General features: G+C 36.3%; 1 protein-coding gene across 1 annotated transcript in view; it reads right to left on the bottom strand.

Annotated features, from left to right (window-relative positions):
* The window catches only part of COG6 (component of oligomeric golgi complex 6), a 127054-nt gene that overhangs the window by 49168 nt on the left and 53338 nt on the right, over positions 1-24548 (bottom strand). The window contains exons 7-14 of the mRNA XM_014536851.1: positions 23713-23824; positions 21875-21957; positions 21460-21530; positions 18508-18601; positions 12866-12994; positions 12696-12787; positions 10581-10645; positions 9408-9499 (exon numbers count right to left, since the gene is read on the bottom strand). Of these exons, the coding sequence (XP_014392337.1) occupies positions 9408-9499; positions 10581-10645; positions 12696-12787; positions 12866-12994; positions 18508-18601; positions 21460-21530; positions 21875-21957; positions 23713-23824 (738 nt within the window). The remainder of the gene's footprint in view (positions 1-9407; positions 9500-10580; positions 10646-12695; positions 12788-12865; positions 12995-18507; positions 18602-21459; positions 21531-21874; positions 21958-23712; positions 23825-24548) is intronic.

Below are 24548 nucleotides of genomic sequence, written 5' to 3'. Positions count from 1 at the left end.
TTTAAACTGGAGAAGTAGAATGGGGGCTCTGAAAGGGATGTGGGGAAGAGAAGAGAGGAGGTAAATTGGGTGTTCTTGAATATATGGTAGAAAATGCAGAGTCTACTTAATAGTTTAGGTCTAAAATAGTGATAAGGACATAGAAAAGTAAGCAAGTATAAAACCAAGCAATTATTAACTACAGAAAGAAAAAGTTTTACCAGAAAGAAAACGCAATCAAAGTATACTGGATTCCCTGTTTCCTGGATTCCAAATCTTCCCTTTTTTGGTTTACTCCTGCATTGTGATGGAATCTATATCCTCCAGTAGTTTTAATGTACTGGAGAAAAAAATTTTTTGGGACTTGCATTATCTCCTATTTTTCCCCAACTTCAGTGCCTATTCCTTCCCAGTTTTCTTTGGGGGTTTCTTCTCTTCTTAACCACTAAATAAATAAATATTACAAGCATGTAACTATTCAGAGCTGACCTCATCTAGTTCACAGATATGTCCTACTGGCTATAACTGGCTATCTCCAAAACCAACTACTTTTCACCATCTCCAAGACTATCACAACTGCTTCCTAAATGCCTTCTTTGTCCCCCTTTTGCCCCACCACATTACATTATCCACAGAGTACCCAGAGTCAAATTAATCATAAATCAGCTCAAGTCTTTCAAAACTCTCCCACATCTTCCCCAACCCACTCAGTATAAAAATCTAAAACCCTTGGAGAAAAAATGGTGACCAAATAGGCAGACATGTCATGCACCTCATCCAGGGGACAGGTGGAAATATAACTAAATCAGAAAACAACCAACTGGAATTAACAAACTAAGCACAGCTGAGGAGACAAGCTACAAAAAGGAAGGGCAGAAAACACCTAGAGACCAGTAGGAAGAACAGGACATGGGTTTGAGAGGGCTGGCAGGACGAGAGGTAGAGGAAGAAGCTGCATTACGGGAGTGCCAGCTCCCTCAGGAAAATAGAAGCCCTGCCCAGGCTAAGCACCAAAGCTGCATCCCTTGGCAACAGGCTTAACAGTCAACTGTGTAAAGAAGCAACAGAGCTGCTGGCTACCATGATGCCATGAGGGAAAAACAGCACGGTGCTGTGGGGAGAGAAAGCCGTGGTTTCCTTCTTGTTTTTGGTTTGTTTTGTCTTTGTTTTTCCTCTCTAATCCCAGAACATAGGACTTTTCAATTGCACACACTCACCTGAGGCTGGAGCTCACAGAGGCAGGCACAGACTCAAGGTGCCTGAGGGGAGGCTGAGGAGGGAAGCAGGGCAGGGAGACATTGGCCAGGAGCCCTGCATCTGGTCTTAAGCGTCCAAACTTAAGCGGCCATTTTCCCCCAGAGAAGCTAGCCCCTCCCAATAGCCTCAGGTGATATAGCCTGCCACACCCTTCATTCCAAGCTTTGCAGGGGTCCTTAAACTACAGCCCTGCGGGCCACATACAAATACAAATATTGTATTTGTTCCCGTTTTGTTTTTTTACTTCAAAATAAGGTATGTGCAGTGTGCATAGGAATTTGTTCATAGTTTTTTTTTTTAAACTAGAATCCGGCCCTCCAACGGTCTGAGGGACAGTGAACTGGCCCCCTGTTTAAAAAGTTTGAGGACCCCTGCTTTAGAGAAGGAAACAAAGGCAAAGGCCAAGCCTACGGGTCTGAATAGGAGCCCTTAGTGACTGCATTGGAAGAGGAGCCTTCGGCCCTGCTATTCTGGGAACGAGACCGATAAAAACTCCAGGTTTCCAGCCAACCCCAGTGGTCTCCTTACCAACCAATGATTCCTGACCAACCAAGGGCAGGGTAATATTTTGGGCCACTCACGAAGGAGTAGCTCTGGGTCAGGAAAAAATACCTATCTTATTCCCTGAAAGCAAAACAGCACCAACTGCACCTAAAACCCGGTCAGAAACAGATGCTTGAGTGATTAAAACTGACAGCTGGCACATAGGAAAAGAGAGCAGAATGGCCCTGCCTGTTTGTAGCCAAGGCCTACAGAGACTGACATAAGCAGAGGACCTGCGGATCGCTTGGAGCTTCAAGTAGGGTGCTAAAAGCCTGACAGTGGCCAGCACCTAAATACCTAACAGAAAGTCCAGAATTAGCAACAGAACAGAAGAGTGTGGTCCTAAACCAGTTCCCAGGGGGCATTAAAACTCAGCTGAAGTGAACAACACTTCACTTTATATTTTTTATTTATTTTTATTTTTTATTACTTTTTTAATATTATTTTTTGCACCTCTTTCTTCCTCTCTTCTCTCATTTTTTACTCCCATTTTGCTTCTCCTTTTCCTGTTTTAGTATTTCTCTTTCTTTTTTCCCATTTAAAAACATTGATCTTCTTTATCTGCTTTATTGATGTGTCATTATTCTAATCTCTGTTGGTTTATTCATATATCTAATTGCCTCTTCCCTGCTCCTACTCCATCATTTGCGCTTCTCTTATCTATTTCTTAACTACACAATTTTTTTTCTTTTCTCTTGTTCTTTTCTTCTCCTATTTTTTTTAACTTGTTTCACTTCCTAAATTTAGTCCTATCTTCTCTCTCCTCTATTCTCCTTTTAAAAAATTTTTTATATCTTTTCATCTTTACTTCTCATTTCTTTTCTCCTTCCTCTATTCTAAACCATGATCCTTCCTCTATTCATCCAAATCCTTAACCTAATTTTCTTTATTTAAGCTCTGCATAAACAGATTCTGCCCCGCCCTTTTCTATGGGTGTTTTTTGTTAGTGCTTTTAGGTTTATTTGTTTGTTTTGTTGTGTTTTCTCCCCACATTTCTTTTTTTTTATTTCCTGTTATTATTCTTGCTCTCTTCTCACTTTCCTCATTCTCTTCTCTCTGGTGGTCACTTTTATTGGGGTCATAGGTGTCTTGTGTACATTCGTGTTCTGTTCTGTCTGTGTTGTGTCTTTTAATGTTGTATTTTGTGCTGCTCTGTCAGCTTGGCATGACATGGTAGGGACTGTTCCACATAATCTGACACCCTGAGAGGAGACTTCATCCAAGAAAGGGACAATAACATTAAAGACTCAACTATCTGGAGAACCCAAATATCTCAAGTAAGGGACCTCCCTAGAACATCCAGCCCAGGAGACCTGAGATACTGTGCCACTGGGTCCCACAAAAATCTACTACATAATACCAATTTTAAAAATCTGAGTGGCATAGCAATCTGATTTAATACATAGAAATAATTACAAAGGAACAGCAAAAAGAGGGAGACAAAGAAACAATGCCCAAGTGAAAGAAAAGAAGGACTCACCAGAAAGGGAACTAAATGAAATGGAGGCAAGCAATTTGTCAGAGAAAGATTCAGAGTAATGATTATAAGGATGCTCAAACATCTGGATAAGAAATTCACCAGCATGTGTAAAAATCAAGGGGAAATGAAGAATGACATAGCTGCAATAAAGAACACAATGGAAGGTTTCAACAGTAGACTAGAAGACGCTGAGGACCAAATCAGCAAGTTAGAAGTTGGAAGAACACCTAAGAAGAACAGAAACTGGAAAAAATAATTAAACATCAGGAGGTTTGGGACAATACAAAACAACACCCACATAATAGGGATGCCAGAAGGATAGGAAGCTGAGCAAGGAATAAAAAACCTATTTGAAGAAATAATAACAGAAAAATTCCCTGACTTTGGGAAGAAAAAAAGTCACAGAAGTCTAAGAAGCACAGACAATCCCAAACAAGATGAACCCAAAACAACTGACACCAAGACACATTGTAATTGAACTGGCAAATGTCAATGAGAAAGTAAGAATCTTAAAGGCTGCCAAAGCGAGGCAGAAAATTACCTACAAGGGATTTCACATTAGACTATCAAGTGACTTCTCAACAGAAACACACCAGGCCAAAAGGGAATAGAATGAAGTATACAAAGTGATGCAAAGCAAGGGCCCGAATCCAAGAATACTATACTCAGCAAGGCTATCATTCAAAATTGAAGGGGAAATCAGGAGCTTCACAGAAATAAAAGGCTAAGGAGGTTTATTACCACTGAGCCAGCAATACAAGAAATGCTAAAGGAACTGTTGTAAAAAGAAGAAATAGAAAGGGAAGAAGGAACAAAGGCATAAAGAATAAAAATGGCAACAAACATGAACCTATCCTATATAATAAAAAGGCTAATATGCAAATCGACCAAACAGTGGAATAACCGGTTGCTATGATGCGCACTGACCACCAGGGGGCAGATGCTCAATGCAGGAGCTGCTCCCTGGTGGTCAGTACCCTCCTACAGGGGGAGCACCACACAGCCAGAAGCCGGCTCACAGCTGGTGAGCGCAGTGGCAGTGGCAGGAGCCTTTCCCGCCTCTGCGGCAGTGTTAAGGATGTTCAACTGCTGGCTTAGGCCTGCTCCACAGGGCCTAAGCCATCAGTCAGACATCCCCCAAGGGCTCCAGGACTGCGAGAGGGCACAGGCCCGGCTGAGGGACCCTCCCCCCTGAGTGCACAAATTTCGTGCACCAGGCGTCTAATAAACAATAACCTTAAACATAAATGGATTCAATACTCCAATCAAAAGACATAGGGTAGCTGAATGATAAGAAAACATGACCCATATATATGTTGTCTACAAGAAATACACCCTACAACAAAGGACACAGACTGAAAGTGAACGGATAGAAAAAAATTTTCCAGGCAAGTGGAAATGAAAAAAAATGCTGGAGTAGCAATACTTGTATCTGAGAAAATAGGCCTCAAATTGAAGGCCATAACAAGACATAAGGAAGGTCACTTCATAATACTAAAGGAATCAATACAATAAGAGCCTCTAACTCTCATAAACATATATGCACCCAATACAGGAGCATCTTAATATATATAAAAACTTCTGAAGGATATCAAAGGAGTGATTGACAGAAATACAATCAGAGTAGCGGACTGTAATAGCCCGTTGACATCACTGGATAAATCTTCTAGACAAAAAATCAACAAGGAAACAGCAATCCTAAATGACACTCTAGAACAGTTGGAAATAATTAACATCTTCAGAACATTCCACCCCAAAGCTACAGAAAATACATTATTCTCAGGTACACATGGGACATTTTCAAAAATAGACCACATGTTAGGACACAAGCTAAGTCTTTACAAATTCAAGAAGAATGAAATCATACCAAGCATCTTCTCAGACAAAAATGGCATGAAATTAGGAATCAGCTGCAATAAAAACACTCAAAAACAATCAAATACATAGAGTCTCAGTAGCATGCTATTAAACAATGAGTGGGTTACCAAAGAGATCAAAGAAGAAATAAAAAACATCCTGGAAACAAATGAAAATGAACACACAACAATCCAAAACCTATGGGTCACAGTGAAAGCAGTCCTGAGAAGGAAGTTCATGGCACTACAGGCCTACCTCATAAAAACTGGTAATAAGTTATCTCACCCTGAAACTTAAAGAACTAGAAAGAGAGCAACAAGAAAAGCCCAGAACAAGCAGAAGGAAGGAAATAATAAAGATCAGAGCAGAAATAAATGACATAGAGACCAAAAAAAAAATACAAAAGATCAATAAATCCAAGAGCTGCTTCTTCAAAAGGATAAACAAGATTGATGGTCCTCTAGCCAGGCTCAACAAGAACAAAAAGAGAGGACCCAAATAAACAATATCAGAAACGAAAGAGGTAAAGTTACAAGTAACCCCACAGAAAAACAAAGGATTGTAATAAAATACTATGAAAGACTTTATTCCAACAAATGGGACAAGTTTGACAAAATGGACATATTCCTAGAAAAATACAACCTTCCAAAACTCATTCAGGAAGAATCAGAAAACCTGAATATGCCAATGACTGCTAATGAAATTGAAGCAGTAATAAAAATAAATAAAATAAAAAACTCCCAGCAAACAAAAGCCCTGGTTCAGAGGGCCTCACAGGAGAGTTTTACCAAATATTCAAAGTAATACCTCTATTCAAACTATTCTAAAAAATTCAAGAAGGAACACTTCCAAACTCTTTCTATGAGGCCAGCATTACCCTAATTCCAAAACCACATAAAGCCATGACAAAGAAAGAGAACTTCAGGCCAGTATCTCTGATGAATATAGACACTAAAATCCTCAATAAAATTTTAAGGAGGGAGAAGGATGGGAGCAGGCTGGAAGAGGTTAATGGGGGGGAAAAAGAGGACCTACATAATACTTTCAACAATAAAGATTTTTTTTTTTTAATCTAAACCCTCACCGTGTCCTACAAAGTCCTATATCATCTGGCCTCTGCCTACCTCTATGATTTCATTGCCCCCTAATTCATTCCACTCCAACCACTGGCCTTCCTTCTCCTCTACAATGCAAACTTTTCATGGCTTTAAGGCCAGAGTATGAACCTATATAGAGCACTCTTCTCCAAGATATTTTCAATCCCAACTCCTTTACATTATTCAGATCTCTATTTAAATATCCTCCACCAAAAGACCTTCAAAAACAGTCACACATATATACAACTAGTCATTCATGGCCACTCCTTATACTTTCTACTTTCTTTGTCCTGCTTTATTTCTCCTCAGTGTCCTTTCACACTACTGAAAATTATTTTATACTTGTTTGTCTCTGCTATTAGAATGTAAGTTTAAACTTTGTTCATTGCCATTTTATTAGAACCTAGAAGAATGACATTTATAGTCAACTTTCCAAATTGACTAAATGATAAAATGTGTGTACAAGTAGAAGAGTACATGCAAAACTATCAAAATATCTTAACTGTTTTCTTCAAAATTATCTTCAAAGGTAGAAAAATTATAATTGTCAAAGCCTTAAAAGTTACTACTGTATTCAGAATCCAAATTATTTTATTCTTAACACTAGAGGCCCGATGAACGAAATTCGTGCACGGGGCGAGGAGGGGTGTCCCTCAGGACAGCCTGCACCCTCTCTAATCTGGGACATCCCTCTCACAATCCAGGACTGCTGACACCCAACCGCTCACATGCCTGCCTGCCTGATTGCCTCTAACTGCTTCTGCCTGCCAGCCTGATCACCCCCTAACCACTCCCCTGCCAGCCTGATCGATGCCTAACTGCTCCCCTGTCAGCCCGATTGCCCCTAACTGCCCTCCCCTGCAGGCCTGGTCACCCCTAACTGTCCTCCTCTGCAGGCCTGGTCACCCCTAACTGCCCTCCCCTGCCGGCCTGGTCACCCATAACTGTACTCCCCTGCAGGTCTGGATGCCCCCAACTGCCCTCTCCTGCAGGCCTGGGTCCCCCCCAACTGTCCTCCCCTGCAGGCCTGGTCACCCCCAACGGCTCTCCCCTGCAGGCCTGGTCCCCCCCACTGCCCTCCCCTGCAGGCCTGGGTCCCCCCCAACTGTCCTCCCTTGCAGGCCTGATCGCTCCCAACTGCCCTCCCTTTCAGGCCTGGTCACCCCTAACTGCTCTCCCCTGCTGGCCTGGTCCCCCCCAATGGCCCTCCCCTTCAGGCCTTGTCCCCCCCACTGTTCTCCCCTGCAGGCCTGGTCACCCCCAACTTCCCTCCTCTGCAGGGCTGGTCCCTCCCAACTGCCCTCCCCTGCAGGCCTGGTCACCACCAACTGCCCTCCTCTGCAGGGCTGGTCCCCCCCACTGCCCTCCCCTGCTGGCCTGATAGCCCTCAACTGCCCTCCCCTGCCAGCCATCTTGCAGCGGCCATCTTTGACCACATGGGGGTGGTCATCTTTGTGTGTTGGAGTGATGGTCAATTTGCATATTACCTCTTTATTAGATAGGATTCTCTGCATTAGTATTGAGTTATCATTATCTTCAAATAATAAATTTCATTCACTTCCATATCGGCATTACTACATAGATAACTTAATTATTTTACCAATGTTGTTGCATAATACAGCATAAACTATGTGTTAGCTGCTTTCAGCTCTTAAGTATGTATCATTCTCTTATTTTAGGAAGCCTATACCTTACAATTAAAATTAATTTATTGCTTTTGAGTCATGGCAAGTGATAAATTTATATCTAAAATTTTAGAGAACCCAAATCCTATCTCTGATCAGTTGCATGGTTAGTTTTATTTGAAAATCTACCAGTAGGACAAGAAATCAATCTCTTAGCTGTGAAGTTTTGAATGTTTAATCTCAGTCATTAGAATCTAGGTAACATCATTGCCAGTCTTTTGGTGATTTGCAAACTAGTGATCCTTACACCTCTCCAGGAACTATTAGTTATAATAATTATCTTCAATTTTAACAATGGACATTCTATTCCTCATACTGTCATACTGGATAAAAATTATTTTTTAAATCATTTTTAATGAACTAATATGGAAACTATCAAAAATAAAGTTTGAAAAGACAGGGTTTTAACATAACATATATAATATAGTCTTAAGGTGACATTTATAATAAAGCTCTGGTGTAGGTGAATACCATCAACATATATATATGCAAAGCTAAAATGAATGCAAACTTTGGAATCAAAGATTATATTTTAAACTAGAGGCCCAATGCATAAATTCGTGCACCAGTGGGGTCCCTCGGTCTGGTCTGCGAGATTGGGCCGAAACCGGCTCTCCGACATCCCCCGAGGGGTCCCAGATTGCAAGAGGGTGCAGGCCAGGCTGAGGGACCACACCAGTGCACTATCGGAGCTGGGAAGGGATATGAGAGGTTGGCAAGCTGGGAGGGACCACGGGAGGGCTCCAGGGCGTGTCCAGTCTGTCTCACTCAGTCCTGATGGGCTGGACCCCAGCAGCAAGCTAACCTACCAGTCGGAGCATCTGCCCCCTGGTGGTCAGAGCACACCACAGTGACTGGTGGACCGGTCGACTGTCTGCCCCTTGGTGGTCAGTGCACATCATAGCGAGCAGTTGAGCAGCCTTAGCATATTAAACTTTGAATGGTTGAACAGCCGACTGGTCGACCGGACACTTAGCATATTAGGCTTTTATTATATAGGATAAGACAAATGGTCCTTAATCAGATAAAAGTAGGTTTTATTTAGAGACACTAACGCAGCTTTTATTTAGAGATGCTAAAGTAGCTTTATTTAGAGAAGATAAAGCTATGGTTTTGTTTTGTCACTAATAGAAAACTAAATGGTAAAAAAAAAATTGTTATTTACATCCAGAATACGATATTTAACTTATTATGCCTTATTCTGAGTATAATATATAGTGCTCTGGGTGCTATAAATCTATTTTACTAGTGCATTTACAATGTTATCTATGTTGTGGATGTATGTAAGCATGTATATAATTTTGTTTGAAGAATAAAAGCAAAAGGAAACAATAGACCTGAAAAAATGACACAGATAATTATGCATATGGTTCATTCATTCATGTGGAAGTTTTACCAGTTATACTTAGTCATGCAAACAATGAAAATTAAAAAAAAAAAATCTTACACTGTTCTAACTGAACTGAGGTATCACAGGATTTAACAAGCACATTTAACCATTCCACTTACCTGATTGTATGATGGTAAAATTTTAGGAGGTTAGAAATTTTATATAATAAAACCGCTCCAGGTTCAGCGACTATTACTTGTTCAATTCGAACCTATTAAAACATGTGAGAAAAATATTAAACATTTCTTAAAAGCATAACTTTTCTTCACTAATCATTATGTTAAAGAAAGCATTAAAAATAATAAAACTTTATTGTGGCAGAAATCATAAAATCCCTTCTAAATAAAAGATTTCTGAATATTAAATGATAGAGGATGGAAAAATAACAAAAATACTTTAACAGATATACTCTACAAAAAAATAATTGCTTATCTACAGAATTTGGCTCAAAGCAGTTGCTATCAGAAATAATCAATAGAATAATGAGCCCAGCCAAAGTGGCTCATTGGTTAAGCATCAACCTTAACCACTGAGGTCAGGGTTTGATTATTGGTAAGAATAAATCATGAAACTTCTGGATTTCAATGTCTAAACAGTAAACTGAAGTCAGTCAACAAGGAAAAATAAACCAACAATTGCAAATTACTCTTTAATAAAGAAAAACAACATCTATTGCAGGCCTTATAGAAGCCAAGAACTACATACTTCATCTACAGTTTTCTCAGTTCATCCCTACACCCCTTGATGGTAGACATTTTTATATACAGGTTTAACGTGAGAAAATTAAGGTGCAGAAGCGTTAGACAATTTGAATAAGTGAACACAACTAAGTTGCAAAGTGGGAATTCTAATTTTGACTTCAAATTCTGTTTCCTGTACTACAAATAGTATTGATAATAACACACTTATTATTTTATCCTTGGATTTATTATTTATTGCTATCACAAAAGTTTACTATACTTGGAAAAGTTACTATAAATGGAAAAGTTGTTAGTAAATCTGTTAAGTGTTCAGAAATTAGTTACTTCAATTCAAGGGATTGACAAATTACTATTGGAAACATAATAGGTAAAAATAAAATCAACATATGCAAACTAAGAATGTCTCAAATTTTCTTTCTTAGAAAATCAACAATAATTATTTTTAAATATACATTATTATGTGCAATACTGTGTTAATTTGACAAAATTACAGCTTTAATTCAGGCTGTTATCAGTGTGTTTAAACTCATAAGAATAAGGGCATAATCTAACCAGATACCATATAACATACATAAAAACGAAATATTTTACCTTTAGAGGCCTGCACACCCCCTCAGTGATATGCCCAACAACTTCTTGAATATTTTCTTCAACACCTACAATTAATTATAACATAACTCAAAAATTTTTCCATATTACATTTCACTTTCAAAAAACTGAAAAAATACTACATATGACTAATGGCACTAATAACAAACATTTGAAATAAATGTAATCGTATTTTATTAAGTTCAATATCCCTTAGGCCTTTATTAATTATGTTAATATCTGAGTTTAGAGCCTTGTTAATTCATTTGACTAACAAATTGATTAATTTAGTGATTGATAAAGTGAACACATTTTTTTTGTGAAAAAGTAAATATGAGTCAAAAGGGAGTGTAAAAGATATTAATTGAAGGAAGCACTGTGAAGATTTATTAGCATTTGTTCTCCAACCACCTTATTCTAGGCAGTGAGAAAAATGGAAACCACACCTTGTAATCTAATGGAAAAGCTAAAATTTACTAAGTACTATTTATCAAGCTCTGTACTAGGTACTTGACATTTACTGCTTACAACCACCTTCATTTTTACAGATGATAAAACCGAGGCTTAGAAGAATTAAGCCATTCCCATAGAATAACCTATTTCATCTAACTCTAATCTATTTTCTTCTCAGGTCTTAACACTGTCTCTCATATTAAGTTTTCTGAAACATTTTTTAAGAAATACATTTTCTTCAACGACCAAGATGGCGGCATAGGTAAACACCGCAGACTGCTGCCGCAAACAACCACTTCAAAAATACAACTAATCGTATTTTATTAAGTTCAATATCCCTTAGGCCTTTATTAATTATGTTAATATCTGAGTTTAGAGCCTTGTTAATTCATTTGACTAACAAATTGATTAATTTAGTGATTGATAAAGTGAACACATTTTTTTTGTGAAAAAGTAAATATGAGTCAAAAGGGAGTGTAAAAGATATTAATTGAAGGAAGCACTGTGAAGATTTATTAGCATTTGTTCTCCAACCACCTTATTCTAGGCAGTGAGAAAAATGGAAACCACACCTTGTAATCTAATGGAAAAGCTAAAATTTACTAAGTACTATTTATCAAGCTCTGTACTAGGTACTTGACATTTACTGCTTACAACCACCTTCATTTTTACAGATGATAAAACCGAGGCTTAGAAGAATTAAGCCATTCCCATAGAATAACCTATTTCATCTAACTCTAATCTATTTTCTTCTCAGGTCTTAACACTGTCTCTCATATTAAGTTTTCTGAAACATTTTTTAAGAAATACATTTTCTTCAACTGGGTACTTAAGGATAACAGAAACCAACTTTAAAAAGTTCAGACTTTGTGTCTATCTAACAAATATGCTGGAATACCAAAGAGTTAAAAATGAGGAGGTTAAGTCTTATCACCAATTTGTACAATGGCCTCTTGTGCAGATCATGTGCTGAACCAGAATGATGAGGGCCCAAGCTATGCAAAACAAAAGTGATTCCAGTGACAATAATTCGCTTCACTGCCTATCAATAACAGAATATCTTAATTATCCATTAGCCCCCTCTATGACATTCACCTTCAGGTAGTCAAAACAAAGATCTGAGCTTCTGTGAACAAAAGACTTTAGCAATTCAAAAATAGTAATTTTTCTTCCTTGAAATGAAACCAAAATTTTAAGTACATTTAGTACATAGTTAATTATGCAAAAAACTTTAAAACTCACATGAGAATTAAAAGAGGGGTTGGCTAGTAGGAGTCAAAGAATTAGCAGCTTAATGACCATAAGCAAGTCACTTAGTCAGCTTACTCACACCTAAATTGCCTTTAAAGTGATGTGGCATGGAAGATCTGAGATAATGTATGCTAAAGCAATGCCTTAAAAGAAAAGCAGAGGACTCCAGATTTGATATGGTAGGGTCCACTATAAAGGTGTGAACAGTTGTGTGACAAGGATAAAGGGGATAGAGAAGAAAGTTTATTAGCAGAAAAAGAAAAACAGGAAGAGGAAATTTAATTAGGATGCTTATTGTACCTTGTAGGTGAGAAAAGCTTATCCCCGTGAAGGAGTCATCAGTAAGTATAGAAACAGAGAAGTCTTGTGTTATTTTATATATTTAGACATTAGCAATACAATTGGAGGGCCCACCTTGTGTAGTTACATGCTTTAAGAGAGCTTCAAGGTGTTCTTTTTCAGAAGCAGTAGCTTGATGGAGCCAAGCCAACATATCTCCTACATATCTAATGAAAAAACTAAATATTAGTAAAGATTCCCTTCAGAAAACCATCAAATATTCCAATATTGTCTGATTACCATACCTTAAAGGGTCATGGGAGTGCATTTCAATGGGTCTAGGTGTACCTCCTGGGCCCCCTCTTGTAAGAGCATCAATAAATCCACGGACAACTGTACTTCTTCTGGCTGTTCCAAATTCATCTAAGGTATACCTAGAAGAAACAAGTAATATAAAAAATAGTTGTTTTCTTCCTAATGGTTATATCAAACTATTCATGCAATTTCTAAGATAAGCAAGACATCTATAAAGCTTCTTTACACAACTCTCTTAAGCAATACTGTTTTTAAACAAGGAAAATTCAATCTAAAAGTATAAAACTTCACTACTGTTAAGAAAGAATGCTGGGATCTGGGATTAATCACAGGGGCAGTGGCAAAAAAAAAGAAAAAGAAAAAGAAAAAAAAAGGCAGTAGAGCCCCAGCTGATGTGGTTCAGCTGGTTGGACGTTGTCCTGTGTACTGAAGGGTTGACACTTTGATTCCTGGTCAGGGCACATGCCTGGGTTGCAGTCTCAATCCTGAGGGGGGCATGCAGGAGGCACCCGATTGATGTTTCACTCTGACATTAATGTTTCTTTCTCCCTCTCCCCCTCTCTCTAAAAATCAATAAAAATATTTTTTAAAAGCAAAAAAAGCAGTGAATTAGGTAAAAGTAAAAATCAAGGTTAAGATAGAAATCTTGGACTATTCAGGTTTCATTATCCTCCTAGTCCAAACATGATGCTCCACTGTTCACATAAGGCCATATTATCTAATTCTCAGGGCCAATTACAACTCCGCAATCCAAACTACTAGTACAAGCTTCTTCCTTCTACATTAAAAAACTCTCCTTTATACATATTATCACAACCTACCACCAAATTTGTCCAAAACATACTATTCACATTTAAAAGCTTATTTTGACTTCACTAGTAAATATATGTTTCTTAAATTTACTGATCACCTTAGCATACATAGCAAATAACTTTCTTTTACATATGTTTACATGTCATCAATTCTAGTTGAAAAAGGGGGGAAAGGCTTTCTAAGGTGAGGGAATTTTAGAGAAGGAAAACTTTGAAATGGGAGATCAAACAATTTGGGGTGAAATTATAGGATGGCTTGTAGTTGCCACAAGTACCCATTTCTTTGATTAAAATCTCCCTTTGTTTCCCATTATCACCACTATTCCTTACACCCATCACCCAAATGAAAGTTCTTTCTTTTTTAAAAGTACACAGAAAACAAAATTTTTTTTCACAGTCCAATGGCAGCAGATTCTAGATCCATTAACTTATAAATGCCTAGGCAGTGTTCTAATAGACTAAATATTAAGAATTATTTTATTACTGTACATATAAACTAAAGCTACCAGGATTTCACAAAGGTTTCCAAAGAATTAATTCCTTCAGCTATACCGCTTTCTTAAATATGCTACTGATTTTTTAATAGAATACATTTTTTTAACACAAGCTGGAAGAAAAAATATTTTTAAAAGTGAAAGTGTAGTGAAGTGATCAATAACTATAAATTTTTAGGAATCTGAACCTTTTAAAAGACCGTTTAGCAGTAACCAGATCATGGTTCTTTGTATGTGTTTGCATTCTGTTAAACTGATTATGCAATTCCCTGCAATGACATACTAGCAATATGTCAAGATGGAAACAATATCAAGCTGAGTTTTGTTAAACTGTACAACTGCCTTGCATTCACTTTCTATTTTATAAAACAAATTAGAACAAAAATTTCTATTTTTCCCCTTATGCTCTTAAATTCTCAATGTTTTAGTGTAAAAACTGCATTCTTTTAACTCAGGGGTAAGGAACCTATTTTCTGCCAAGGGCAATTTGGATAGTTATAACATCATTCGCAGACCATACAAAATTATCAACTTAAAAATTAGCCTGCTATATTTGGTCAAACATTTAATTAACTCACCCCTAATGCCTTTGCAGGACCAAACCAAATGATTTCAGGGGCCTTATACGGCTCGAGGGCCGGACATTCTCCACCCCTTTTAAATAATCACCAATTACATTAAGTGACTTTTGATCAAATGACTACTTATCACAAAACAAAATTCAAAAACTTTCCACTTTTTAAATATAGAAAATTAATCCTCACCCTCAGAACCCAACAATCTGATCAAAAGTTATATTAGAAACCATTGGCATTTTAAAAGAGAAGGGGGAAATTATCAAATCCCACAAACCATGGAATCTAATCTGTATAACTCTGTAAGATATCAATAAACAATATTAATGGTAATCCAATTGCAATAATAGACATAATCTGAAGCAAGAATAATGTAAGCTACAATAAACCTTCAATGATATCTGTAGACATGAAACATCTCTTCCCAGAAATAGAAGAAAACTTCTTTAACCAAAACCAGATTCTTTTCCAACGAAGGTCAAAAATTCAAAATGCACAATTACAAAGGTGAATGTAAAATTATGTAAATATTCTAAAATGCCTCTAGTAAAATTAAAATGCCCATTTTTTATAATATCTAGCTATAGTGAAAAAGAAAAATTATGGTCAAAAAGCAAATTAAAAGATGAAAAATTTTGGTCAATAACAAATTAAAGGATAAAAGAACAGTATAAAAGCCTCCTAAGAAATGTAACAAATACAGAAAGAATGAAGAAAAATCAATACTGTACTTATTACATTCTTTATATTTATATTCTGAAAGTTTAGCAAAGAAGACATCTTTTTTTTTCATTTCCACATATAATAAATTTCATTTTGAAGAAATTTCTGTATTTTGAAGAAATTTCAAAAGTTAAGAATGCATTAGCATTCCAGTTATATATTACTAACAAAAACTGAGTATGGCAACTTTCCCTAAGGACTTCAATAACTGACATTTTTCTTATACATGATACCTACACATCTGAGACACAATAATGAAAAGTAAAGCTAGTGTACATTACTTAAATAAAGTTCATATAATGCCATCTGGTGGTTAACATGATACATTAAGTTTGTGCTAAATTTAAAGAATCCACCACTTTGAAGATACATGATTACTTAATGAAAGGCCAATTTTCTTTTTCAGCACTCATCTTATGGTAATCAACTGGTCTTAAAATCCTCCCTTCTCGCTCATCTTCCAAGTGCTTCATCTGCACTATTGTCCCCCTATTGCCTATTCCCTGGCATGTGCCCTTCAGAGAAAAATCATCTTTCCTCTTGATTATAGCTCTATTCTTTGTCCTTCAAGCTTCTGCCTGGCTGTCATGGAGACCCTAAAAACATTCCTTTTTAGTTGACAACTTTCCAGTTTATCTCTTTTCAAAATAAAAATAATAGCTAATATTTAGTGATGAGCAAAGTATTATGCTAAACACCTTAAGTGAAAAATATAATTTAATCTTTCCAAGAACCTGTAAGATAGGTAATAATATTATCCTCATTTTACAGCTAAGGAAACAGAAGCTTATAAAGGTGCATGCAAAGTCTTCTCAAAAAATGTAACTCAGAACACACACACACCTTCTAAGCCATTAAACAGTATTGCCCCTTTCCAAATGTTGATCAAAAAGCAAAATTTAGTGAAAATATATTTATAGAAGTCAGTTGACCTTTTCAAATGTCCAAACACAATGGCATTTTTGTTTAAAAAAAGGTTGACTTTGTCAACAAACATGAATCTGTGGACAATGTAACACTTATTAAAATCAAACATCAAATGTCTTAGGTACTAAATGACTTATAACCAAACACCAATACCTTAAAGTGAAGAAGCTAGGAAACAAATTTCAAAGTAAATATAATCTAAAGAGCTGGTGACCCATAGTGAACATTAGCTGATCATATGTACATGCACAAGATTTACGGCTATCGCTGAAACCGGTTTGGCTCAGTGGATAGAGCGTCGGCCTGCGGACTGAAAGGTCCCAGGTTCGATTCCGGTCAAGGGCATGTACCTGGGTTGCGGGCACATCCCCAGTGGGAGATGTGCAGGAGGCAGCTGGTCGATGTTTCTCTCTCATCGATGTTTCTAACTCTCTATCTCTCTCCCTTCCTCTCTGTAAAAAATCAATAAAATATATTTAAAAAAAAAAAAAAAGATTTACGGCTATTATGGTCCAGCTCTTACTACTAACCCAATGACCAGTGCAAGCTTTTGCAATGATTGCTCAAAGTTGCATGTTCTTTCTTAATCTGCATCTTGGCAGCTGCTGTTCTCTCAACCTAGGATGTTCTCTGCTCCCATTCTTCCTGGAAAATGCCTATTTAACCTTCAGAACTCACTTTACCTAGTTTCCAGAGGAAACTTTCCCTACTGTTCAACCCTATCTCTTACCACAGAATACTTGAAACATGACCTCTAGAACAGCAACTAGTATATTCATAAAATGGATGTGTTTATATCTGGCTTCATAAACTAAAGCAATTTGAGGGCAGTGTTTCATTGATGTTGTATCTCTAACACTTACAATTCTGCTTAACACAAGAGTGGAATAATATTTTTACACAGCTGTCCCAGCATTTGTGTTCTAGAACCTTATTACAAGCTAAGTAATGTTCCAATCAGAAAGCAGAGTAATGGGAAATCTTGTAAAATATTACTAGCATCTGAAAGGCGTGATTCAGAGTAAGATTCAATGTGTATGTACAAGTCCACTTCCTTTCTGTCTCCTGAATTATAACTACTCATTTGGTCTCCCTTTTTTCATATTATTCCAGTCATTAAAAATAAAAAGTATTTCCTTTTATTTTATACTAGAGGCCCAGTGCATGAAATTCGTGCCCTTGGGGGGGGGGCGGTCCCCTCAGCCCAGCCTGTGCCCTCTAGCAGTCCAGGACCCCTTGGGGGATGTCCACCTGCCAGCTTAGGCCCGATCCCCCCGGGGATCGGGCCTAAGCCGGCAGTCAGACATCCCTCTCACTGTCTGGGACTCTTACAGTCCAGGACCCCTTGCTCCTTACCGCCCACCTACAACGGAGGGAGGAGAGGCTCCCGCTACCGCCACTGCACTCATCATTCATGAGCCCAGCTTCTGGCTGAGTGGTGCTCCCCCTGTAGGAGCACACTGACCACCAGGGGACAGCTCCTGCGTTGAGCGTCTGCCCCCTGGTGGTCAGTGCATGTCACAGTGACCAGTCATTCTGCCGGTTGTTCCATCATTCAGTCGATTTGCATATTAGAGTTTTATTATATAGGATGAGAAATAAAATAATAAAATTAAAATGAAGATTAATAACAAATATGTAAACAAGTTAATAATGCATAAGTTCTTTTCTATATATTATCACTTATCTCTTGGCTGGTATAACTTACAGGATCAAAGATCTGGACCCTTTTTTCATTTCTCAGTCTTCTATTTGACCTCTTTCTCTCCAAGATAGTGTTGCTACAGGAGTCTTAGTCACAATTCCAAGGTAGTTAATAAAATGACAGAATGGGGAAAAGCCCCTTAGCCTCTACATAAATATAAGAGGTAGTTTAGATACAGGAACACCTGGGTTTTCCCCTCCATATTTCATTCTTTAGCATATAATATGCAAATGAACTGATGCTAGCATTGATATAGACATAATATGGGATGAAAATATCATTGTAAGTTATTACAAGTATCACTCAAACTACTGTATTTAATAATACCAAAAGTTAAGGTGCATTATAAAAACAAAAGTAGGGCTTTTCTTTTTTAATTAGGAAAAAGTCACTTACTTATATAAGACAGGTCTATCCTGCAGGGCTTCCATTGCCTGAGTTAATACTGGAGATATGTCACATGATTCTTGTGTCAATGTTCTGCATTCACCTGAAAAATAATTAACATTAGAACCTCTGTTAAATTAAAGTTAGGTCTTTATTATGTCTGTTGTACAATCATAGTCTAAATTCTATAGCAAATATTGCATTTTTAAAATGCTTGGGCAAACGTAGAGAATATGTCTATCAAGAACTGGTTTATGCTGTCAACCAAACTAAAAATTTAAGCTTAAGTATTTATATAACTCTAAATGACCACATATGCTACCTGGTACACCCCAAACTTATATTTTATTATTGTTTTAAAAAACTATATTTCTAAAAAAAGCATCAATGAAAAAATATTCACTGAATAACTGCTATATACACAGTAATGTTCAAGGCAAGAGGGGAAGAGTATTAAAAATACACACACAGAGACACACACACACAATATATACATATATATTACAAAGTTCCTTCCCTTGGGAGTAATCTTTAAGCATATACTTAAAATGTTTATATGGATAATATGTAGTAATAAGAATATCATTTTAAAAGTTTAGACTTTAAAGTTTTAAAAATCCCTACACCAAATTTTCTTTATTTTAATATTCTAATATTATCATTAAATACCTATTAAGAGTCCACTATGTTTAAAGAACTTCAAACTTGTTTCAGAAATACCAACCTTTAAGATATGAAGACCTCACACTAGCACTGTCCCACAGTTTGGAACCACTATGTTAGATGTCATGAGAGCACAAAGAAATTTGAGGCCTTTGAAAAAGAAATCTAAACTAGAGAGCAAAAATATACATATACAAAAAGTAATAATAGAGTAGTAAATTATTAAATGCCAAATAAATATTTCCCAACAGTGTTCAGAAATGGGGAAAAGTCACTGTGATTAAATGTAGCCATGGAGAGTTCCAGAAAGATGTAAAACCTAAACTCAGCTTTGAAGATTGAGGTAGGACTTGTATATAAAGAGAGAAAGAGACAAGACTCAAAGTAGGAGTAAACAGTGCAAAAAATGAGAGGCAGAAAAAGAAACACATTTTGGAGTAAATCATCTGAACCAGATAAATCATCTGAACCAGGTTTTCACAGTACAGTACAGGTGTTACCGGTTAACGAGATTTAATCCCAACTGCTTCAATAGTCAGTTGGTAACACCTATTAAAATTTCTGTTCTCCTATTCCATTCTTGCTCTTAACTATCTTCTTTGGTTTTAATAGGAAATTTTGAGAACTTATTGAAACATTTTTAAACAAAACTAAAGCAAATAAACCATTTGTGGTAGGCAAAATACTGGTCCTCCAAAGATCCCTAATCCCTGGAACTTGTGATAGTTTACCTTACATAGCAAAGACACTTTGCAGGTGGAATTAAGGTGATAGACCTTAAAAAAGGGCAATTTCCCCAGATTTCCTTAGTAGGTCCAAGGTAATCACATAGGACCTAAAAGTGGAAGAGGCTGGCAGAAGAGGTAGAGATATAGATAGAAGAGTCAGGAGATATTCAAGCAAGAGAGTAACTCGATCCTCCGCTGCTAGCTTTAAAGATGGAGGAGGCCATACGCCAAAGAATGCAAACAGCCTCTAAAAACTGGGAAAAACCCTCAGTGGCAGCCATCAAGGAAATTCAAACCTCAGTCTTACAGACTCAAGGAACTAAATTATGCCAACAAACTGAATAAGTGAGGAAACAGATTATTCCTCAGAGCCTCCAGAAATGAATAGAACCCTGCCAACAGTTTAATTTTATTTATTTTTTTAAATATATTTTATTGAATTTTTACAGAGAGGAAGAAAGAGGGACAGAGAGTTAGAAACATCGATGAGAGAGAAACATCGATCAGCTGCCTCCTGCACACCCCCTACTGGGGATGTGCCTGCAGCCAAGGTACATGCCCTTGACCGGAATCGAACCCAGGACCCTTCAGTCCGCAGGCCAACACTCTACCCACTGAGCCAAACTGGCTAGGGCAACAGTTTAATTTTAGTGTGGTGAGAACCATATATGATTCCTGACCTGTGGAACTACTAGAAAATAAATTTGTATTGGTTTAAGCCACTAAGCTTGTGGCAATTTGTTACAGCAGAAATACAATATTATTCACTATTTATAATAAAGTTATGTAAATAACAAGAAATGTCTAATCGAGATGGCAGAATCTCAGAGGAAAGTCGGGGGAGGTTGAGAGGGTGGGAAGAGATCAACCAAAGAACTTGTATCCATATATGCATAACCCATGGACACAGACAATAGGGTGGTGAAAGCCTGGGGCAGGGGGCAGAGGTGGGCTAGAAGAGGTCAATGGGGGTAAAAAGGAGACATATGTAATACTTTCAACAATAAAGATTTAAAAAAATAATAATTAAAAAAAATGAAATTAAATAATCTAATCTAGCCCGGCCACCATGGCTCAGTAGTTGATCATTGACCTATAAACCAGGAGGTCAGGGTTCAATTTCCGGTCAGGGCATATGCCTAGTTGCAGGCTCCATCCCCAGTGGGGGGGTGTGCAGGAGGCAGCCGATCAATGATTCTCTCTCATCATTAATGTTTCTATCTCTCCCTCTCTCTTCTTTCCTGTCTGAAATCAATAAAAATATATTACACAAATAAAAACAAAATAATCTAATCTAGATCAGATAAAGTAATCTAGATTAGATAGAATAATCTAATTAGATAAAATAATCTAGAAATGTTGACTTTATTTTTTAATTTCCATCCTTAATCAACATATTGCTTGACTGATGTTAAATGTTCATAATATGTTCAGATGTAAAGTTTGTTTTCTTTTTAAAAGTACTTTTTGATAACTAAAATCAAAATATATCAAATAATGACCAAGTGAGATAAAAAATATTGTAACACTGATATTCACAAATCCAGACCACATGAAAGAAATCACTTACTTTGAGCCCATCGATAAAGTCTTTCATAAGCTGTTTCTTGAAGCAAGGCCATCTGTTCCATAATTTCTAAACTAAAAAAAAATAAAAAATAAAAATGCATTACAATTTAAACTTTAGCCAACAGCTACATCTAAGCACCTAAATATTGTTTAATTACAGAATGATTTGGTTACATCATGTTAGCATTTTATCATTTTATGGAATGATTTTCAATTTTTTTATAGTTAAACATATGTCAAATTTTATTACCATCACTTTGTTACCCAATTGCTGTTTTACTCTAAGCACATCAGGATATAACTCCATCCTTATCCAAGGACACATAAAGATTAAACTTTTTCAAAAAGAACCTAGAATTTTTTTAATTTTGGAAATATAAGAGGCAATGCAATTATGAACTGAAAAGGTTACTCACCCTGCTGTTTGTTGGTTTGTACGCAAGAGAACTTTGACATCATTATGAATCTGTTTTACTCTTCCCAATCCCTTGAAAAAATCCTTTAAAATTAAGAATGCAATCTTAAAATGTCCATGTTTTCAGGTAAAATTACATTACTCTGAAATATTACTACAAAGGAAAAACAAATACTTTCCCTAGTCTGATCCTTTCTATACTGATCTCAACTTTCTCTAAATTTTTATGTAAAGTGTAATATATTTATTCAAATTTCAAAACATATACTAATTCAATGTCTACTATATGCCAATTGTCTGCTGCCATCGATGAAAAATTTATAAAGAGGAAGTGCATAGTCTAGTGAAGAGAAATGCAAACCTAAAGATTATCACAAAGAAAAATGTGCTATGGAATGCACATCTTATGACTTAGTTAAGCATGGCTTTCTTATCATTAAACATGACATTTTATATATCTTTTATATACCCATTCTTGTCCCCACATCTAAGAGTAGACTGCACAGTTAGATGTATAAAAGATGCTCATTAAATATTAAAAGCTGACAGATACTGAACTCCAAGATATTTTATTTTAGAAAAACATATTGGAGCCTTAGTTTATAAAAGCAAACAGTGTTCTAAACATGAAAATAATGAATGTGTTACTTTTCTTTGATGAATTCAATTTAAATAAAAAACATCCCCTCTAATACAGTTTATTATTTCTCCCAAGAAGAGAAAAGGTGAGATGTCAAATATTTAAAATGTGCAAAGTTCCTCAAACTACAAGGGCTAATAAGCAATGTCCCTACCCACAGGTAACTGCTTACATTCCAGCCTGGACTGTAAGATAACAGTGACATCTATCAGAGCCACTCCATGAGACTCCACCCCCACTTTAAGAACTCTTCCTGCCCTCAGACCCCAGAATAATGACAGCAAGTGTACATTTGTAGTTCCTCCCAGTTAGGAAAATGAAAAATTCCTTTCCGGAAAAACTGAATGTTTTCAAGTAAAAAAAAAAAAGAAAGAAATAAAACGTTTCCCTGTTGTTTAGCATTTTGAGAGGTTTTATAATTCTATGTCAGTTTGGAAAGAATGGCATAGGATAAAAAATTCATTAGATGAAAAAATAAGGAATTTCCTAATCTAGAAAAGACAAAAAATTGTAAAATGAAGAACATGTAATCACTGTAATGTCATTGAAATGAAAACGGAAAATGCCATGCTACTGTACTGTGAGGTACAAAGGAAAGAGAATGTGTGTGTGTGTGTGTGTGTGTGTGTGTGTGTGTGTATAGGGGGGTGGGGCTGAGGGGAAGAGGCTAAATCCTCATATTTCATGTTAGGAAATCAATAAAAAATAGTTAACACAGATAATTAAAACATATTTGTTAAATGAAAGAACATATAGTTTATTCTTTATAATTGATCTAATATCCTGTACACCCCCATCCCCGGAATAACAGGCACTAAATTTAGTACACATAACTAATAGTAATCTTTAAATGCATTTGATTGGATAACTTACTGCCTTTCCATCCCCACTACATTAAAAGCAAATTCTTTTTAATAATAGCTCTTAAATATAGAATTTACAAAAGCAGCAATTAACAGGTTTGAAATGGTTGACAAAAGACTTAGAGATAAGGAGGAGTGGAAGAGGTGATGTAGCTTTTCTTTATAAGCCTTGTACCCTTTAAAAAGAACATGTATTGCTTTGAAAAAAATAAAACAATTTAAAATATGCATCTTAATTTCCAAATTTAAAAATATTTTCAAATCAAATATTTTTTAAATGATAAAATAAAGCCTGTAACTGCAACACTTTAAATGAACATAACAAAAGCAAGATACCTCAGTAATAGGTCCTTCTCTTGTACCTCGGAGAACACTCATTTCATCAGAAGTTAGTTGGAACTTGGATAAGAAAGCATCAGCAACTTGTGCTCTTATTTCTAATCTTTGACTGTAGTAACAAAAAACAAAAACATAATAAAAGTCAAATACATTGTGCATTTGCATAGCTTTAAAACAAATTATGTCTAACATACTAACCTTTTAAAATAAAGGTGTGAAAGATTCTCAACATCTCTAAAAGTATAATTTCTACCTCAAATACTGGAAGCTCATCAGGTATGTAGGTGATAAAATTAGCTGATATCATTCTACCTCAGATACTTACACATAGTAAAAGGAGTTAACAATTATAAAAAAGAAGAAAAAAGTTCACATATGGTCCCTACAAGTACTTAAATAGTTCACACTGTAATAGTAAGGTTATCTTACAGGAGAAAAATATGCCCATGTTCAACTATTTTCTTCTCAGTATTAAAATTCCTAAGCTTTGAAGTTTTCACATGAAGTACACAGAAACCAAAAATCAGGTATATTGTTTTTTTGTTTTTTAATTTTCAGTTAGAGCTAGAACTCTAAAACTCATTTACTAATTTCCTTATAAACCTATAGTCACTTCTCACTTTTGCCTTCCTGGCTTTTTCTGTACACTATGGTAATAAAAAAGTCTTTTAAAATATATTAACCCTTTGCGGTCGTATTAAATTTGGACATGGGTGTCGTACTGGTCGGAATTAATTTCCATTGAAAGAGCAGTGATACATAACATGCAAGATTATGAAGGATAAACAAGATTTATTAATTCTTTTTTGGAACTACGTCACTACTAGTAGAAT

The sequence above is a fragment of the Myotis brandtii genome, unplaced genomic scaffold, assembly GCF_000412655.1.
Source record: "Myotis brandtii unplaced genomic scaffold, ASM41265v1 scaffold167, whole genome shotgun sequence".
Taxonomy (NCBI): Eukaryota; Metazoa; Chordata; class Mammalia; order Chiroptera; family Vespertilionidae; genus Myotis; species Myotis brandtii.
Note: the sequence above shows the minus strand (reverse complement) of the source record. Positions and strands in the feature narration are given on the sequence as shown.